At 42.6% G+C, this 18,740-nt stretch overlaps 1 protein-coding gene across 1 annotated transcript in view; it reads right to left on the reverse strand.

Moving 5' to 3' along the window:
- The window catches only part of ACTN2 (actinin alpha 2), a 97,138-nt gene that overhangs the window by 42,494 nt on the left and 35,904 nt on the right, over positions 1-18,740 (reverse strand). The window contains exons 2-6 of the mRNA XM_040429618.1: positions 14,989-15,103; positions 13,548-13,667; positions 10,591-10,677; positions 7,417-7,504; positions 3,489-3,567 (exon numbers count right to left, since the gene is read on the reverse strand). Of these exons, the coding sequence (XP_040285552.1) occupies positions 3,489-3,567; positions 7,417-7,504; positions 10,591-10,677; positions 13,548-13,667; positions 14,989-15,103 (489 nt within the window). The remainder of the gene's footprint in view (positions 1-3,488; positions 3,568-7,416; positions 7,505-10,590; positions 10,678-13,547; positions 13,668-14,988; positions 15,104-18,740) is intronic.

An 18,740-nucleotide genomic window follows, 5' to 3' on the forward strand; every position in this document is an offset into this window, starting at 1 on the left:
ATCAATGCATAAAATGTGTCCCCCTGGACGGCTAGGCTATTGGATGCAGTCTAATTCTGTATCTGGCTTGTACGTACGCTTGATGATTCCACTTTTAGCATTATCTGAGGCTTCTCGTACAAGGGAGAGAGAAAGATTAAGAAGCATTCATAGGGATTACGCTGTATAGACAGGCTATGATATCAGGCCTGCCAACACACTTTAGTTTCTTAAAATAGTGTAGTGATGTGAAGTGAAGCCTGGCAGGTCAGAATACAATGAAGTAATATATTAGGCAGGAAGGCTGGATGGGGGGAGAGAGGCCTAGCTATTTATTATGTTCATTTCTGATTCCAGTAAAAATAAAAGAAAGCAGCTAAAACCAATAGATTACAGCTGAAATATTTGTTTCTATATAGTTTATATTATTCTTGTCGATTTCAATTATAAATATTAGAGGAAATGCAGTGCAATGTACAGAAGCTGGGGGTAGGGGAATAAAATTATTGGGGTATATTTGATCAATGGTTGGGGCGTATTTATAGGGGGGGCAGAGGTATCAGTTGCACCTGGACCTAATTTCCTAATATAATTTCATTGCTGATACAGCCCCTATCTCCAGATGTGGATTCCATTCATGTGATCCTTATGTGCCCCTTCTAGTGATGTTGTGTCCACTGTCTGGCTCCTATGTCTTCCGGTCTCCTCCTGGTCCTGACCGTGTCCCCCTCGTCTAATTTACATGAGCAAGGAGCAAGCAGTACCAATCAGATCTCCTGCACCAGTGCAGGCGCCGGAGTATGCAGGAGAACTGGTGATGTCACCTACTCCCAGCCCATGTAAATTAGAGGGGACACAGCCAGGATTAGGAAGAAACTGAAAGACACAAAAGCTAGCCAGAGGATGCTACATCATGGGAAGAAGGGCACATGAATAAAACCCAGATCTGGAAATAGAAGCAATGCAGGCAAACGAGTGATTGGAGATACTGTTATACAACAGAAAAGATTGAAAGAAACCAGACAAGCCCTTTAATTATACTTTTGTCATCCTGATCAACAAATTGGTGCTACTAGTACTGTTCCTACTTGCAAGAAGGGTGCACTATAGACTCAGTTTTGCACCACAGTAACTCACTTGCATGGCTGCCTGCAGAGGGGTTCCTGTACTTCTTCCAGTCTAATGGACACCAGTCTATCAGCCTCACCACCCTCAAAGGCTCTCTGTCTCTCTCGGCATTGACCCCTCTAAGGTTTTCCGATCTCTAGTTCTCTCACGTTCTTCTAGGGCAGCCACATGTGTCACACTCTTCTCAGGCTTCAATCACTTGTCCATCTCTACTCTCAGACCACCGGTGCATTCCTTGGTGGCTTACTAGTACCAGACTTCTGCTCCCACTTTCAGAAGGTTTTACTACTGCTCGTGCCCTCTGCTGAATAGACACTCACACTGAAGGTGCTAAACACATACTTTAAAGGACGTGCCCAGCCTGACCTACCAGCCCTACAGCACACTGCTTCTGGGCCACAACATCCACCACTAACTTGGTGTAGACAACAAAACAATGGCCCTGCTTGCACCAGCTCCTCATCCTCCTTCATTATGGTATCCAGGAACGCTGTTTCTGGTGTTAATAACTTACATCGGAAAAGGCAAAACCACTGAGAGTGTAGGTTTCGTCAGTTGTAAGCCACTTTGTCGCTGGTAGATGGGCCTGATACAAAAATGTGGGCAAAGAGCTTTTTAATTTTAATATAGTAAGTATAGTGGTAATGCGATTTACATTTATTCATGTTTCCAGTGTGTTTGAATGTGTCTTTGTGCATGAAAGTGTGCTGCTACTTGTAGTCCTTGTTTGCTTTTACATTGCGGACATCACAGACTTTCCCGCGACAGGTGGCAGGAGATCGGTGAGACTGGCAACACGTGGTTTGATCTGACATGTTTTCCGTTTGGATCAAATGATGTCTGTGTTGTTTCTGGTGCTTGCCACACCTTCTTTCCCCAGGTGTGGCTATTATGGTCATTTTACCTTCTCTATTAATTGATGTTTCTCCCACTATGCTATGCGGTTTACAGCTTCTATTAGAATTGTGGATAGCTGGTGTGTGGATCTCGGTTATGGTGCTGCCATAACCACTTGAATTTATTTATTTATTTTATGCACTTTTATAGTGCTACTATATTCCGCAGTGCTTTACAGACATTAGCATTTAAGTGTTTTCTTTCCCTTTTGTATTTTGTATTTTGTTTGGGTTATTTTGTGTGTTGCATTTCCCTGTCATTTGTATTAAGGCCTGAGGGAGACTCCTTTTCGTCCTTCCTTTGGAGGAACAGGTTGTCTCATTCCTACCATTAGTACCAGGGTCATATAGGGTGAGTTAGGATACTAGGTATTCCTGTGTATGAACTCACCTACCTCTGGGGTCTGTTCATACTGGTAGTTAGTCAGGACTTTGATTAGGGTTTTACTAGGAGGTGTCCATCTCCTTACCCTAGTTTCCAGGCCTTATTCCCTCACCCCTTTCCCTCCTATGTTCGGTGTGGTGTTTTCCTCCCACACCAGAACGTGACAGCAATGCTCTAAGAAAGACATGATGGGGGAAATTTATCAAACTGGTGTAGAGTAGAACTGGCTTAGTTGCCCATAGCAACCAATTTTTCACAGCTCTTTGGAAAATGAAAGGTGGAATCCAATTGGTTGTTATTGGCAACTAGGCCAGTTCTACTTTACACCAGTTTGATAAATCTCCCCAATATTTTTTCTATTGAGATAGTGAAGCTCTTTAAACTAAAGCACTAGTTATGCCCATACATAGAAAATGTCTACATAAAACCTGACTAACTTTGAAAATATATTTCACTGATATTGATCTTGAGTTACAACATGTGTTATACCCCAGAGCTCCTTTCACAATTCTGAAGCCTTTAGAGCTGAAATCCCCAAAAATTTTCTGCTGGGTTCCTGTCTGTACTGAGCTTGCTCTGGTAATGCAATAAAAAGATTTATTATTTTATGCAACTTAAAGGGGTTTTCTCATCTCAGACTTTGATGGGACATCGCTAGGATATGCCATCACAGTCACATAGGTCTCACCTCTGGGACCCACACCTATCTCTAGACTGGGACCCCTAGAGTGAAATGTGCGGGTGCTCTCCTTCACTGCTACAGAAGTTCCGAAAATAGCTGAGCAAGCACATCCACCCCCACCTCTGCATTTACCTCTATGGGCTTGCGGTGTGTTCTCCTTTACTTCAGGGGGGCCCTCTTCTGGAGATAGTGACCCGTGCCTAGCTGACTTTGATGGCATATCCTAGAGATATGTCATCAAAGTCTGAGATAAGACAACCCCTTCAATTCTGTATATTAATTGTAAAATGGTGTTCAGAAGTAAATCTGTGCTATGTTATAAAAATACAATGTGAAGGATCAAACTCAAATCTGCACATGCAGTGTTAGTCAGTGTAAGTAGACACCAAAAGGGATCTCATCCCAGTATGATGTTGACCTTATTTAGCTTGGAGTAGTCAATGAGATCAGGCCGGTGTCTGTGGATCAGGGCACATAGGCCTAGGCCATCTTTCCAGCTTTATCATATACAATGCAAGAAAAAGAAAACAGTTACATGTTCTGTTCAAAGAAATATACAGAGTATTCACAAAGACGAGCCCCTATTTCAGTAACTTGTAGGGTTAGGCTACATTCACATGTGACAGATTTGCTGTGGACTGGCGGTGTGGATGGGTTTTACAAAAACCCATTCTGTTGTAATGGAAAAATATCTACTTGCATATAAATCATAGCATGCTTCAGATTCTCAAATCTGCAACATGATGATTCTTGTGCAGAAAAGCCACAGATTTTGCTGAGGATTTCACGCTCTGCGATGCAGTAGAAACCAGTGGTGAATCCACAGCCAGATCCACAACAAAACGTCCGCACACAGACTCCACTTACAGTAGTGTGCCAGTACTAATCTGGCATCAATGCGACCTGATAGAGTCCAAATGGTGAGATATTCTAAAAAGTACATAAAACTCACTCCCATATTAACAAAAAAATCTGTGCGTCAGTTAGCATATGAGCTGCATTCACCATATAGATGTGACCTGGGGCTTGTTTCGTGTAGCATGGAATTGGAAATTTTATTTTATTTTTTTACTATATGATCTAACTTCTTTATATGTACTGTATATTGGAGAAGGATGCAGTGGGTAATATAGGTGCTAGAGAAACAATTCCTGATCTATTGTGTGTTCATTAACCTAAACTGCCTTGCAAAAAAAAAAGGTCACACACTCTAATATTTCATTAGACCACCTTTAGCTTTTAATTACGGCACGCACTCGCTGTGGCATCGTTTCCACAAGCTTCTGCAATGTCACAAGATTTATGTCTCTCCAGCGTTGCATTAATCTTTCCCCAAGATCTTGTGTTTGGAGATTTGAACCACTGCGCAAAGCCTTCTCCAGCACATCCCAAAGATTCTCAATGGGGTTCAGGTCTGGACTCTGTGGTGGCCAATCCATGTGTGAAACTGATGTCTCCTTCTTCCTGACCCACTCTTCATCTTGGCATATGCCCGTGCCATCAGGGAATACAAAATCCATTGATGGAATAAGGCTACTTTTTTGCGGATCCCTTATGGATCTGCAAAAATGCTTCCGTTACAATAATACAACCGCATGCATCCATCATGAACGGATCCGGTTGTATCATGTCTTCTATAGCCATGACGGATCAGTCTTGAACAACATTGAAAGTCAACGGGGAACGGATCCGTTTTCTATTGTGTCAGACAAAACGGATCCGTCCCCATTGACTTACATTGCGTGCCAGGACGTCTTGCTTTGCACTACATCGCGGGCAGAAAAACGCAGCAGGCAGCTTTTGGTGTCCGCCTCCAGGGCGGAATGGTGACTGAACGGACGCAAACATGCATTCGGAGCGGATCCTTTTCCATTCAGAATGCATTTGGGCAAAACTGATCCGTTTGGACCGCTTCTGAGAGCCCATGATGGATCTCAGAAACGGAAAGCCAAAACGCCAGTGTGAAAGTAGCCTAACTTAATTATGCATCCTAATATGCGTCCTCTTGGCAACTGTCCGCTCGTTCTCAGTTTGGCTGTTTCTGTATTCTTATTATTAATTGGTTGAACATTTGATACTTTAGTAGTTTTATTTGTGGTCTTCAACCTAGAAAACCTTCGGGACCTGTGCTCTGAGGCAGCTGGAGTACATGATTTCACCTGGCCGCTATAGGGAGTACTTTGACATTTCTTTCATCACCGCAGTTGCCTGTCTAGGAAATATCACCCACGTCTGAATCCCTCTTAGAGACAGGCAGCCAAAACAAAGCTCAGATTTCAGGGACATTTGTATATTGCTGCTGGAGTTCATGTGTGCAATGTGGATATGATCATGGTTCAAGACAAATTTATTGGATTTAATATGGTTTAAAAATATTCTACGCTCAAACATCTGCAAATACCACATTTCAGATGGTAAAAGTAACTAAAATAAACTTAAAAGAAACATGCAAATATTTCCGTTTCTAAGCCAAATTAATGCATTGTTTGAAGGGAATAGATTGCATTGAACACAGTGGAGGAGATTTATCGAAAATGGTGGAAAGAAAAACTGGCTTACTTGTCCATAGCAACCAATCAGATTCCAAAGGGGCTCTGAAAAATTAAAAGGTGGAATCTGATTGGTTGCTACTGGCAACTAAGCCTGTTTTCCTTTACACCAGTTTTGATAAATCTCCTGCAGTGTCTGATCTGTAGACAGCATGTTATAGAGCAGAAGGAGCTGAGTAGATTGATAGATATACTGTACCTTAATGGGAAATGATTCAGTATAAGGCCTCTTGCACACGACCATTGTTTGGGTCCGCATCCGAGCCACATTTTTTTCGGCTCGGATGCGGACCCATTCACTTCAATGGGGCCGCAAAAGAGTTGGACAGCGCTCTCCACATCCGTTGCTCCGTTCTATTTTTTTGTGGGGAAACGGAACACGTCCTATTCTTGTCTGTTTTGCAGACAGGAATAGGCAGTTGTATAATCGGCGGATTGCGGACAAGAATAGGCTGTAATATAATGGGCGGCCTGTTCCACAATTTGCGGACCGCAAAACACGGCGCGGTCGTGTGCATGTAACTTAACTTGTATTTTCATTTAAAGTGTACCCTCACACACCCTCTATTAAAACTTGCTCTAAATGAGATGGAAATTATTTTCTAATGTATTTTAATATTTTTTTTTACTTTTCCTAGCGAAATAGTTGCCTGACGTTCCGGTGCCTATTGGGCTTTAGAATCCGTACTCTTGTACTCTGCTGTGTACTGGAGTATGGATTCCTCACTGGCTGGAGCATCATTCCTCCTGCCTGTACCAGCGCTGCTCTTCTAAAGCCTGGCTGGCATACATGGGTCTGAAACAGTTTTTCAGACCAAACATCTAAGGCTGGTTTCATATCACCATTTCATTTTCCATTCTTGTGATTGGTCAGAAAAAAGAAAAGGAACCGTTTTTTGTACAGGATCCATTTTTTCTGCTCTTCTGAAGGATCAGAAGAACGGAAAATGAAACGGTGATGTCAACCCAGCCTCACATGTATTTTAGTCTGTGACTGGAACCTCTTGAGGTGTTTGAACTGCCACCTCTGACAGCTCCCTGGTAAAATCTATAGCATGTGAGGCTTTAGCAGAGCGGGCTCAGGCAGAGCCGCAATGTGATATGGAAGCTCCTTCCTTGCTCTTGCTCCTCTCTGCTTTTAGCCTACAGACCACGCTGGTTCCGGCTATTAGCAGAGCAAAAGCAGGGCAGGAGCTCCCGTTTCACATCGCTGCTCTGCCTGCAACTGTGTTCAGTGATATGAGAACATCTAAAGAGTTAAACATTGCGACCAAAATTGATTATGTGGATTCTAGGTGATTTCCTGTATTAAAAAAAATAAGTCACCATTCTGCCCTAAGACCAACATAAAGGTGACAGATCACCTTACCAAAATGGTCACATTTAATTCCCCGAGCTATTTTGCTAAGATTTTGTATCAAACAGCTCCTGCGCTGGATCTATTCAGTAGTAGACAATGTAAGTCCTTATATTCATGAACTCTTATCCCCCCAGCTATTGATTTCAATAGAAAGAGTATGCAAAGCTGCGAAGGGGGCAGGGAGAGCTGTTTTGAAGGGCAACATAAAGCTGGTGACAGAATCTTTTTAAAAAGTTTGACCGGTTTCCAATGTAATTGGTCAAAATGCAATATACAGTCAGGACAGCTGGAGACAGTATACAGTCATGATGGCTTGTATGGAGCATGTACGGAGGACTGTATACAGCATTTTAATCACTTACATTGCAAACTGGCCAACCCCTTTAAGGGTGCTTTACATCATAGTGCCGAGCACTTCATATGGTTTTAGAGTGTACCTGGTATGGAAATTCTGGATGTTCACATTACGGTAGGGGGCAGTCTTCCGCTGGCACCATAGAAGTAATCCTTCTTTTGCAGAGGTTTCTAGAAAATACAATGTATATTATTAAAAATCAAACAGCAACATCAAGTAGTGATTGGGAGGTTTTCTGTTTTTACTAAGATCAGTCAATAAATCTTTAGACTGGGGTCACATGTGACTGAAAAGCTGCGGATTTGTTGCCACAGATTTCCGTGCAGTAAATAAGCAGCACTGTACAGTGCCAGCAAAGTGGATGAAATTTTAGGAAATCTCATCCACACGCTGCGTATATTGGCCTGCAGTGTGGATTTGAAATCTGATGCATGTGAATTTATAATGTGGTTCTCCCCATCAGAGTTCACCCTTTGCAATGGAGAGAGTGAAGTCCGCAGGCTGTTCCTGAGCAAAAACTGAATGTAATACATGTGATTCTTGTTGCGGTTTTTGCAGCGGAACTGCCACAAAACCGGTGTGGGCTTTCCTGTTGCAATTTCCGGTATGTGTGGGCGTACCCTCATGCATAGAAAAAAAAAAGACTTTAATATTGATAACCTATCAATCTGAAATGGGGTTTTCTGGGATTACTATGGTTTTTAACAGATATGCTCATGTATTTGTTCACCTCATGTACATCTTCCCTGTGTTTTTTATTTTTATTTGGACTCTCCTGACCCATTTTTACTCTGTGAACTAATCACTCTGATTTGTTTCCATCCTTTGAGGTGATTTCTACCTATGATGCACTTCTCCTTTCTCTGCCACACCTCCAGAACCGCCCCTAGCAACGCCCATCTAGTTTATAGCTCCTCACACCCAGCTTGTTACATAGACACTCCCCTATCACTTTGTCACGATGGGGAGTAGGGGGGAACCCCCCCCACCGTACAATGAAGAATGACACTAGGCCTGGAAACCGGGATAAGGGAAGCAGGTCACCTCCTAACGCCACCCTAATCCAATCCCTGACCTCCTAACTGTATGAGCCAGCCTCGAAGGTAGAGGGGCTCATATTCCGGAACCTGGGCCCTTCTGAACCTAATGATCCCTGAAATAGGAGACAGGAATGAGAGACAACCGGTTCATCCATGATACGGATGAACCAGAGTCTCCCACAGGCCTGGCAACAAAGGGAAAGCCAGCAAGCAAAAACCAGATGGGCAGGTAAGCACCAGCGCAAACAACACACACTGGAACAACAGCATTGACCTGCCACAACAACTGGAGATGTGAAATAGAACCCATGCAAGCGGACTGCAATCCAAACACCATCCCGGACTTAGTATGTACTGACAAACATAGGAACCAGCACTCCAGCAACAGCTCACTGACTTGACTTTTGGTTCCCCCTCTGGGGAACCCTGAGAACCCCTTCGGAGGTACAACACACAGGGAAACACCTTGCATTCATGCTGGACAAACAACACTAAACGACCAGACATGAAACAACAACAAGCCATACACCACACCCTGAACATAATCCCACACCAAACATCAACACAGATAAGGTAGGGAACATAGAGGATACAAAAGGTATGACAAGCCATGTTCAACAAGGTGGCCCTCAAGCTAGACAGATGGAAAGGTCCAGGATGGCAGCATAACTCCAGCTCCACCAGAACTTGAAGCAACACTGACCCCAGCTCCAAACACCAGTACTATAAGAGCCAAGAGACCACACCCAGCTCCACCTTGCTCACACCTTAACCCTATACACCAGAAATGGGAAGAGAACCAGACTTAAAGGGAAAATGTCCACGCATGCATAACAAACAACATGTTGCCACTAGCAACAAGCATACGTGGCAAAAGTGTCACGGGCTACAGACACCAGACCATGAGACAGCTGTGACACACTGCCCCTAACCCCCAGCTAGTTTATAGCTCCTCCCACCCAGCTAGTTACATAGACACTCCCCTATCACTGCCCCTGTTGCTGCTTTGACATGCCCATGGATATGACATCACAGGAAATAAGAGCTGCATGGAAATGCAATAAGTTATATAGGTGGAAGAAAAACATTACAAAATTACAGCTACCTTCAAATATGATTGTTTTACAGGATGTTTATACAAACAGCAAAACCCTTTAAAGGGGTTTTTGTGCAAAGGTTGGTTACTGTAACACTACTCCTGTTCACTTAACCGAGCACACAGCAACTCCTGTTAGCTAATTGGTGGGAGCGCCTGAAGTCAGACCCCCGGCAGTTTGATATTGCTAACCTATGTTGATCAAAGCCCAAGAAAACCCCTTTAATACAATTGTATTGTCTCTCAGAGACAACTACCTATTCCATGGGAACATGAAAGTCCTGTCAACAGGACATTGTTTTCCATCCTGCATAACGGAAACCAGTTGGATCCGTTATGCTTGCCAATAGACTTCTATTATGATGGATCAAAACGGAATGCCTCTCAAAGGCTTCCGCTTTGCATTCTGTCTATGAATTCCATTATAAATGGTACGTATAACGGAATATTCTAACGCGAGTGCGAACCCGCCATAATCCACTACAAGGTCATAAACACTTATTTAAGCCACATTATTATCAGTAAGATAAAAAATTAGCTATAATGAATGTTTATAAGGTCAGAGAGCAGAGATAAGGAGTCCATCTGACGGAAGAGACAGAAAATCCACAGGCTGCTACTACAGCATCTCAGCTCTGTACAAAAAAAGGATTCCATATTTTTAATAAAGACCAATTAAAAAAAATATATTTTAGCTCAAAATAAGAACAATGCAATAATAATAAAAAAATTGCCCCAAAAGGTGTACATAGCCTTTAAGCCTTTGTGACAGAATGGCTCAATATTTTTTGTTATAATAAAGACCATTTGAAAGAATTTAAAAGAAATTCTTTTTAGCCCAAAATTAGTAAAATGCAATCAGGTGTACATAGCCTTTAAGAGTACAATTTCATAGTTTAACCCCGGTTCTGACAAATATAAGTTCTCTTTAATTCTACAAGTATTTCAGTAGACAGCACTGGAAATAAATTTGATATTTTTCATCTCTCCCACTGAATGTGTTGCACTGTAGAATGGGTGACGCATACTGTCACTAGAAATGGATGCATCCAACTGCATAGTAGAGATGGAAAAGAAATAAATCTAATAGTTTGGTAAGAGCAAGAGACAAACAACTTACCTTCTACTGATATGTCCTGAATAGCAAAACGCAGGATGATTGTCCAGATCATACCAAGTGTCATTTTCACATTTCCATAAACAATTTCTAAAGGGTAAACCAGAACATATAGGTAATTGGTCATGGAGGTCCAATAATCAATGTCTGAAGATGGACGTACAGTATAATAATTCAGGGTATGACTGTCCATAGACAATATAGGGAAACTTCCCCGTGGGCTGATGCCCAAGGGTTCGCCTGAGGCCTCCTCACCGCCGGCCAGTGGCAGTTTTTGGGGATGTATTTTGCGCTGCTGGGGCAGTATTTTGTGATGCACTGTGCTACTTGGCTCTGTTGGGCTGATATTGCTGGCCCACCTACTTGTGTTGCCTGGCCGTTTGTCCATTTGGACCTGACTACAAAATGGGGCCAGTTTTTTTTTCCAGGGCCACTTTAATTTCCCAGTCTGCCCCTATGAAATCTGTCCCCAGTTAGCATGTGGTGTACATTTCTTTGGACCCCATGTCTAGAGTAACCAAGTTCTAGAGGGGCCTGGATGTATTTCTAGAGTGTAATAATATTATAGGTTATAGTTATTAGATTTCTGGAGATGGGTGGTTGATCCAGGGAGTTATTCTGATTACCGAACCAGAGTTGGGAAGGCATTTTTCCCCCTAAAATGAAGAAAATTGTCTTCTACCTCACATTTTTTTTTGCCTTCCTCTGGATCAACTTGCAGGACAACAGGCTGAACTGGATGGACAGATGTCTTTTTTTCAGCCTTACAAACTATGTTACTATGTTACCTAGGGATTAGTAACAGAGAACACCTTAAAGGGGTTGTGCATCTTTGGTGAAGGGGAAGGTTGGCAACCCCCCCCCCCCCTCCTCTTGGGCAGACCTGCAAAGGGAAGCCTATTTACCTGCTTCCTGGCTTCCTTCTCCTTCTCTCCCCAGCCTTGGCTGCCAGGATGTCAACTTATGTCTTGATGTCGCTGAAGCCAGTCGCTGGCCCCAACTATAACCTGTTCCCTTGCGCCATGTGACCATTTAACTGCTGTGGCCAGCAATTGGCTACAGTGGTGTCAAAATGGAAGTTGACATCCTCGGAGCATGGCAGAGCAGCCAAGGCTGGGGAGGGAAGGAGCAGGGAGCCAGGACCAGGAAGCAGGTAAGTAGGCTTCCCTTCGCAGGTCTGTCTAATAGGGTTGGTTTGGCAAAAAAATCCAAAAGAGCACTCCTTTAAGGTACCCATACACATTAGTCAGCCAATCCCACCAAGAACAGCAGATTCTGCTGACAGTCTAATGTGTATGGAGAGCTTATGACTCTCCCCCAACAGATGATGCCTGATCTTTTTATTCTCCTAGGAGATAAGCCGTCTCCATAACTATATGGTATAACTATATGGTAGCAGCTTTCTCTGCTCTTCTCATTGATAACACATACATGCCCAGACAAACCAAACATGTATCAATATGGGAAGTCAGGAAAGATAGCCGACAGCTGAATGATTGAATGTGTGGTCTAAACTTAGCCAAAATGAAAGATTTCACCCAAAACGATCGTTCATCGGGTTAAATTTAACAATGAACAATTGTCTTAGCCGACCAATGACAGACCACGCCGTCACCTGAAAAGAAGTTGGCAGTGTTTGAACTTCGTATGGTTGGACAACAGATCTTTCTTTTAAAGAACGTTCTATCAGTGGTTGCGAGTTAAAATCAGCAGTGCAGTCTACACAGAGACAAGGTATAATGGAAAGATTTGTACTTCTTCTGTGTTTTTGACCCACATCTGGTTTTGGCTCAGAATCACTGATGCAAAACATGAGGCCTTAGGATGGGTTCACGCTGAGTTTTTTGGGAGGAGGTTTTTAAGCAGATTTTCCTGCAGGTTTTTCAGTCAAAGCCAAAAGTGGATTCAGCAGGAAGAAGTAGAAGTCCTTCCGTTATATTTTTAATTTCTTTCAATCCATTTCTAGCTTTGGCTGAAAAACCTGCAAGATAATCTGCCTCACAGCCTCCTCCAACTGCGTGTGGTCCTACCCTTCGAGTGACTATTAAGATCCTACAATCAAAGGTAACTATACAAATAAGTAAATTAAAGAATTCAATATCTGTGTATTTATCTGTCTTAGCTGAAAAGGAAACAAAACAATTTAAAATAAGAAATTGCATAATGTTAACCAACCCGACCTCCCAGACCTGATCATGGTTACCAATCTGACTGACCGGTGGAAAGGAAAATGTACATAAGATTTGTCAAATCTCATGCACTTTGATTGTACAGTATTATGATGTGGTTTTTCTGCATGCAAATCCTTGCGTTCTTCAATGTGTGCAGGTACCTCAAGGGACTGTTCAGCGTATTGAGTTAGAAGTCGGAAGTAGAGATCAAAGGGGAGCCATGCAGTGTTGGAATGGCAGAAGCAGGTGATGAGTGTAGCTGAGTGTATCTTCTTTTATGTTTTTAGGCTGCCCTGACCCAGCTACAAACTACTTTAAGAATATCACAGATTTGATGTCTGCGGTATTAGAAATAAAGTAAAGCAAGTATAAAAAAAAACCACTATCATGAATGATAAGGGGCTCCCTTAAGGCGGGTTTAGACGCTGCAATGAACAGCGTTCCTTCCCGACAGTGGGCTGCTCATTCAATGAAGGAGACCGATGCATTTACATGCAGCAATCTCCTTCACATTATGAGGACGAGGGACCGCTATTATGAACGCTCGTCCCCATACAGCCGCACTGTTTCTGGGCAGCAGATTGCTGTTTAGACAGCACGATCGGCTGCCCAGAAACAATATTGATGTGCCTGCATGACCAACAGGATCACCCAATGAACGAGCATTCTGTCGTTAGTTTCTGATAATCTGCCCAATATTTGGGCCGTGTAAATCAACCTTTATTCTCTGGACAATTTGCATTCCTCCCCTTAATTTGATTACAGTTTTTAAAAAAGAGGTGCAATTACCTTCTGCTCCTATTGAAACCAACTTCACTCCTTTGCTGGCAATATAGTCCAAAGCTTTGTTGACATTGGCAATTTTGTGGAAACGCATTTTGCCTCGGTCTGGCTTTGGCAGCCTCTCCCCTGCCAGAAGAAAGTGAATCATAGGCATTTAGAGATAAAAAAAAAATATGCAGCTGAAGACACAGTTATGCGGACATGTTGATATGTTACACCATGCTGTCAATAAAAATGTCCCATCTGGACACTTGTGGCATATTCACAGCAAATGCCATAAATGTGCGAGAGAGATCCACTCCAATCTCAGCCAATGAAGAGATGGTCACGCAAGCACAGCTCTCTCCAGTCACTGTAAATGGACTTTCAAAAATAGCTGAGTAAGCAAGCCTGGCTATTTTTGTTTGTCCCACAGCAGTGAATAGAAGGTACAGTACCAGTGTCGGACTGGGGTACCTAGGGCCCACCAGTAAAATTTATTTTGGGGTCCCACCGTCCGGATACATTTGAATATAATAAATAATTTAACATTTTCTTTTTTATATGAACATAGGCTGGTTGAGGTGCTGTACACTGAATATATGTATGTAGTGCAGTAAGTCTACTGTGTTATGTGCCACGTGTGCAGGGGGTGGGAGACTAGGGGCCCACCTTGCTCAGGGGCCCACCGGGGGATTCCCCTGTGCCCCTGTGGGCCAGTCCGAGCCTGTACAGTACCACGCATGTGTGTCATTTCTTCATTCACAGCAGCGCGTGATGGTCTCCCATTTTCGAGATAGCAGGAGGTCCCAGAAGTGGGCCCTGCACCTATCAGGTTTGTCTAGGGTTAGAAACATGGCTCATTTCTTCCAAAATATAGTACTACATCTGTCCACAGGTCCCTTCACTTCAATGGAGTTAAGCTGTAATACCAGACACGACCCACATTCAGGGTATTCAATATGCACAGGATATAAATGTCCAATAAGTGTAGACCCCATCTCTGGGACCCGCATTTGTCTCAAGAACGTGGGTCCAGAGAGGTGGTTGCACATGCATGGCTCTCTGCATTCACTTCTATGGTGGGACCCACACCTATTGCATATTTATGGCATATCCATAGGATATGCCATAAATGATGAAATGAGAATAAATAAGTATTATTATATAAATTAATTTACAGCCATATTTTTGCAGTTTAATTTTGTGTTCAGTAACTAGGAGATTATAGTTGGCAACATCTAGACCGGGGATTACATGGGTACTTCTTATCAACGATCTCATGTGACATATTCTTGGTGCAATCTGTTGCACTGCAGTCATGATTAAACCAATTCAGAACTAAAGCAATAAAGTGACAGCAGTAAGAGCTATGTCAGATGAGTTAAATCTTTTATTTGTGAGCAAGACATGGATAGTCCATCTTATCTGTTAGGTGGCCACAGTCCTGAGAAGAAAGACAGCAAACCTGAGATGACTTCAAGTAGGAGCATTAATTTCAGTCCATTTCTGAAATCTTCTTCAATGTTCTCAATCTCTGTGCCAGCTTTTCGTAAATGTGAATTGCACCAAGCTGTAAATGTCTGTACAAACATAAAACAACACTGTAGTTTAGATTAGGTTCACACACACAAAAAAGTATGTCTGAAACTAAGTGTACATGTGACATGTTACTCAAGTTGTGTGATCAAGCATGTCTAGCCATAGTTGTACAGATGAGTAGGCATATATCTGACCCTAGATGTCTAAATGAATTAGCCTACATCTGTCCCACGCTGTGTGATTGAGGGAAGGAATACTTGATCCTGAATGTCTGGACTGAAGACTGTACACCAGATTTTGAAAGTTTAGATAAGCATGTGTATGCCTGACTCTAGTTCTGTGGGTGGAACAGCTAGTGGACCACTGCTATTGTCTGGATACGCAGGCATACACTGGCACTGGGTGTATGTATGAACAGGAGTATATTTTGCCAGGGATGTCTGCATGAGTGTATGGCTATCTTTGGATGACTACATGAGCGAGTCTAACCATTGAGGACACTTGGACATCCTTCACAGGATGTCATTCAATCTAAGGGTACGGCAACACAATCAGATTTACTGGTGCCGTTTTGGAAGCCAAAACCAGGATTGAACTGAAAAAAGAGAATTAGTATCTGTCCTTTATATTTTCTCTCCTTTTATGATCTACTCCTGATTTTGGCTTCCAAAACTGCATTAGAAAACCTGATCGTGCGATAATGCCCTTGGGCTAACTCACTTTTTTGCATCCAATCCAAGAATTGACTTCAATCTTGAAGACACATGATGCAACATACTATATATGTGACTGCATAAAAAAAAGGGATTCCCTATAATTTGTAGTCCCTAGTATATCCTATGGGCTGAGTTGAGTGTCAACTGTTTTAGTGTTCATCAGTCATTTGTCATATTCTTAAATTTCTGGCATATCTTAGGGAGGCCTGTGTTCACACAGCACAGTTTTTAATGGATTTCTAATTATAATAATGGGAAGAAGGTATGCCAATGAGGTCTTAGAAAGCTCTGCCTCTAATGCCACCAGATGTTAGGTAGCTATCCTATAAGTCAGAGTTCAACATTTTAAACAGGTCTTGAGACATGACTTGGATAAAAATTTCAGGGTGATTGCTCCTCATCAGTGCAGAGCAGGGGGTACTCACTTAACTGGGGAGAGAGGCCTAGGTCAGGATTTTTGGGATATTTTATATCCTTTTGGAGAGTGTCTAAACTGTATGAGGAGTCTTATAGACCAGGCAATGCTCCTCTGGGAATTCTGGGAAGAAGGTAGGCACTCTCCATAAGGAATTATGGTATCCCTCGAATCCCAACCTAGGTCTCTCATCCAGTTAAGCCAGTACTCTCTGCTCTGCACTAATGAGGAGCAATCACCCTGAAAGCTGTCTGCAGATGAGGTGCTGGCTTAATTATTATCCAAGTCATGTCTCAAGGCCTGTTTAAAAGGTCGAACATTGACTTAAAGGCTAGCTGCCTTACATCTGGTGGCATCATAGGCAGAACTTGCTAAGAGCTAATTTGCATACCCTCTAACCAGAATTCCAGAGTGTTGCCTGGCCTGGGCACTCTCAATAAGGAGATATAGTATCCCCAAATAATAATAATAATAATAATAATAATGAAATGCTTTGCATGTGCTCATTCTCTACTTGTATTTTTCTTCATGTCATACTGTTAGAAGTGAACTAATAATGCCAGTACAATCTTCCACAAACGACGATGTCCTGAATATTTACAATATTTTTATTTACCTAATACCATAATAAATCCATATAATATCTATATTTACTTTCATGAAAATTAGAACTGTAAGTCTCCTGTGCGCTAAAGAGGCCCATAAAGTCTTATAAATAGATATGAGAGTCCAAACCAAGAGCATTACTCACAATGCTAAAACTACAGGACTGCACACAGTGCTTCCAGCAGGATTTACTGTACTGTGTACTTAGTTACAGAATCTTTTCCAGTAATGCGTACCAGGGATGGGTGCTTCTCACCAGGGATTTCAAATGCTTAAGTTTTCCCTTATAGTGTTAGGATGTGGTGTTTTATCAAATATACTGTCTATTAATAGGACTGCCTTACACCTATTGTCCTACACTTCCTATTCCTAAAACTTAACCTTTAATTGGTAATGCTTGTAATACCTTCTACTGTATAATAACTATTATTAAAATTTCCAGTACATCTCCACCACCTAAGTATTAAACTAGTCTTCCTATTAGTGATCAGCTATCTAGGATGATATTTTGTTGCCTTTCTGGCTGCGCGCTGCCAGTCTTTTATCGGCACTATGTATCACTTGTCCCTTATGACTATTAGTGGCAGAATAGTGCTGTATTAAAACGTGAGATCCACGCTGCCCCCCCCCCCCCCCCGACATGTTTTGCCATGTACCGGAGTCTTCAGGGGTTAGGGCATGCATCAAGGGTTGCATCAAGCCGACAAGCAAGTGGCATTTGAATGCAAGCAAAGGGGCTGAATTGCTAAACCAGGAACCCTACTCTACAATAGTTGGTACTGATTTGATCCTCTGTCATGGCTGAGCAGCCTGACAGGAACAGGGAGGAGAGATGCGATCCTGTCCCACCCACCTGTTTCTGTCAAGCTGTTCAGCAATGACAGAGGGTGGCAATCATATTCCTGAGCAGCCTGACAGCAAATCTCATCAGTTTGAAGTGACTGCAGTGCTGGTCCTGGAGTGTAGTATAGTGAGGCCCCCTCACTTTCCTCTCCAAGCAGCTGCAGAAGAGGAGACAACCTCTAGTCACATTCTAGTATGGGTTGCTCGAGGCCATGTTGATAACATTCCCAGATTGGTCCTCTTTAAAGAGGACCCGTCATATTTCCTGATATGTCTACTTCAGTAATGCTTGTATTCCCCATCGTCATTTCTAAAGTATTTGATTTTTAGATTCTTAGAGCTCTAGGTTGTTTAGTTCCTTTATTATTCCTCAAAGATATGTATGAATAAATTGACAACTGGATGTTATAAGTTAGAGGTGTGTCACTACACAGTCTGACACTGTCCACCCCTGGCTGTTCCACTAGTTTCTTAGGGTGGTGAGAGCTTGTGATAAACTCTCTTCTGCAGAGAAACTATATTTCACTCAAGATGAGGAAGGGTAATTGGCTCATGTGTCATAGAAATGATTTTTTAGGGGGAAAACAAGTATCAGGCCCTTCACTTTTGGTTGTCAGAATATATTTACAGTTCACACCTGTATGTGCCTCCATTAAAGGCATCCACACGACGCCAATACAGTTAAACACTGTAGTATGGGGGAGAGCCATATGCTCCTTGCCCTACGATTAGCTGTTTTATAGGCCGAAGGATTCTTTGGGCATGTGGCCTGCAGTACACTGGGACCAAGCAGAGGATGTAAGTGTCCTGGCGCAGGTGGTGCAATGATGGCACTGCATGTTGCTGCTTTTGCCAGGACACTAACTGTGCAGGGGCTCAGTTGTTGCACCCGTTGGCGGATCTTGTTGAGCTGAGGACAACTTTTAATCTTTTGGAGGGGGGTACAATTGTGTGTGAGGCAATGAGGGGTTATTATTATTAGTTATTAAGTGGGCACATGAGACATTATTGCTTTTTAAAGGGGGACTCAGGAAATTATTAGGGGTGCTGTCTACAAGACATTATTTTTTTGAGGGGGTAATTATAGTTATGACGCTG

Source organism: Bufo bufo, chromosome 4 (assembly GCF_905171765.1).
Source record: "Bufo bufo chromosome 4, aBufBuf1.1, whole genome shotgun sequence".
Lineage (NCBI taxonomy): Eukaryota > Metazoa > Chordata > Amphibia > Anura > Bufonidae > Bufo > Bufo bufo.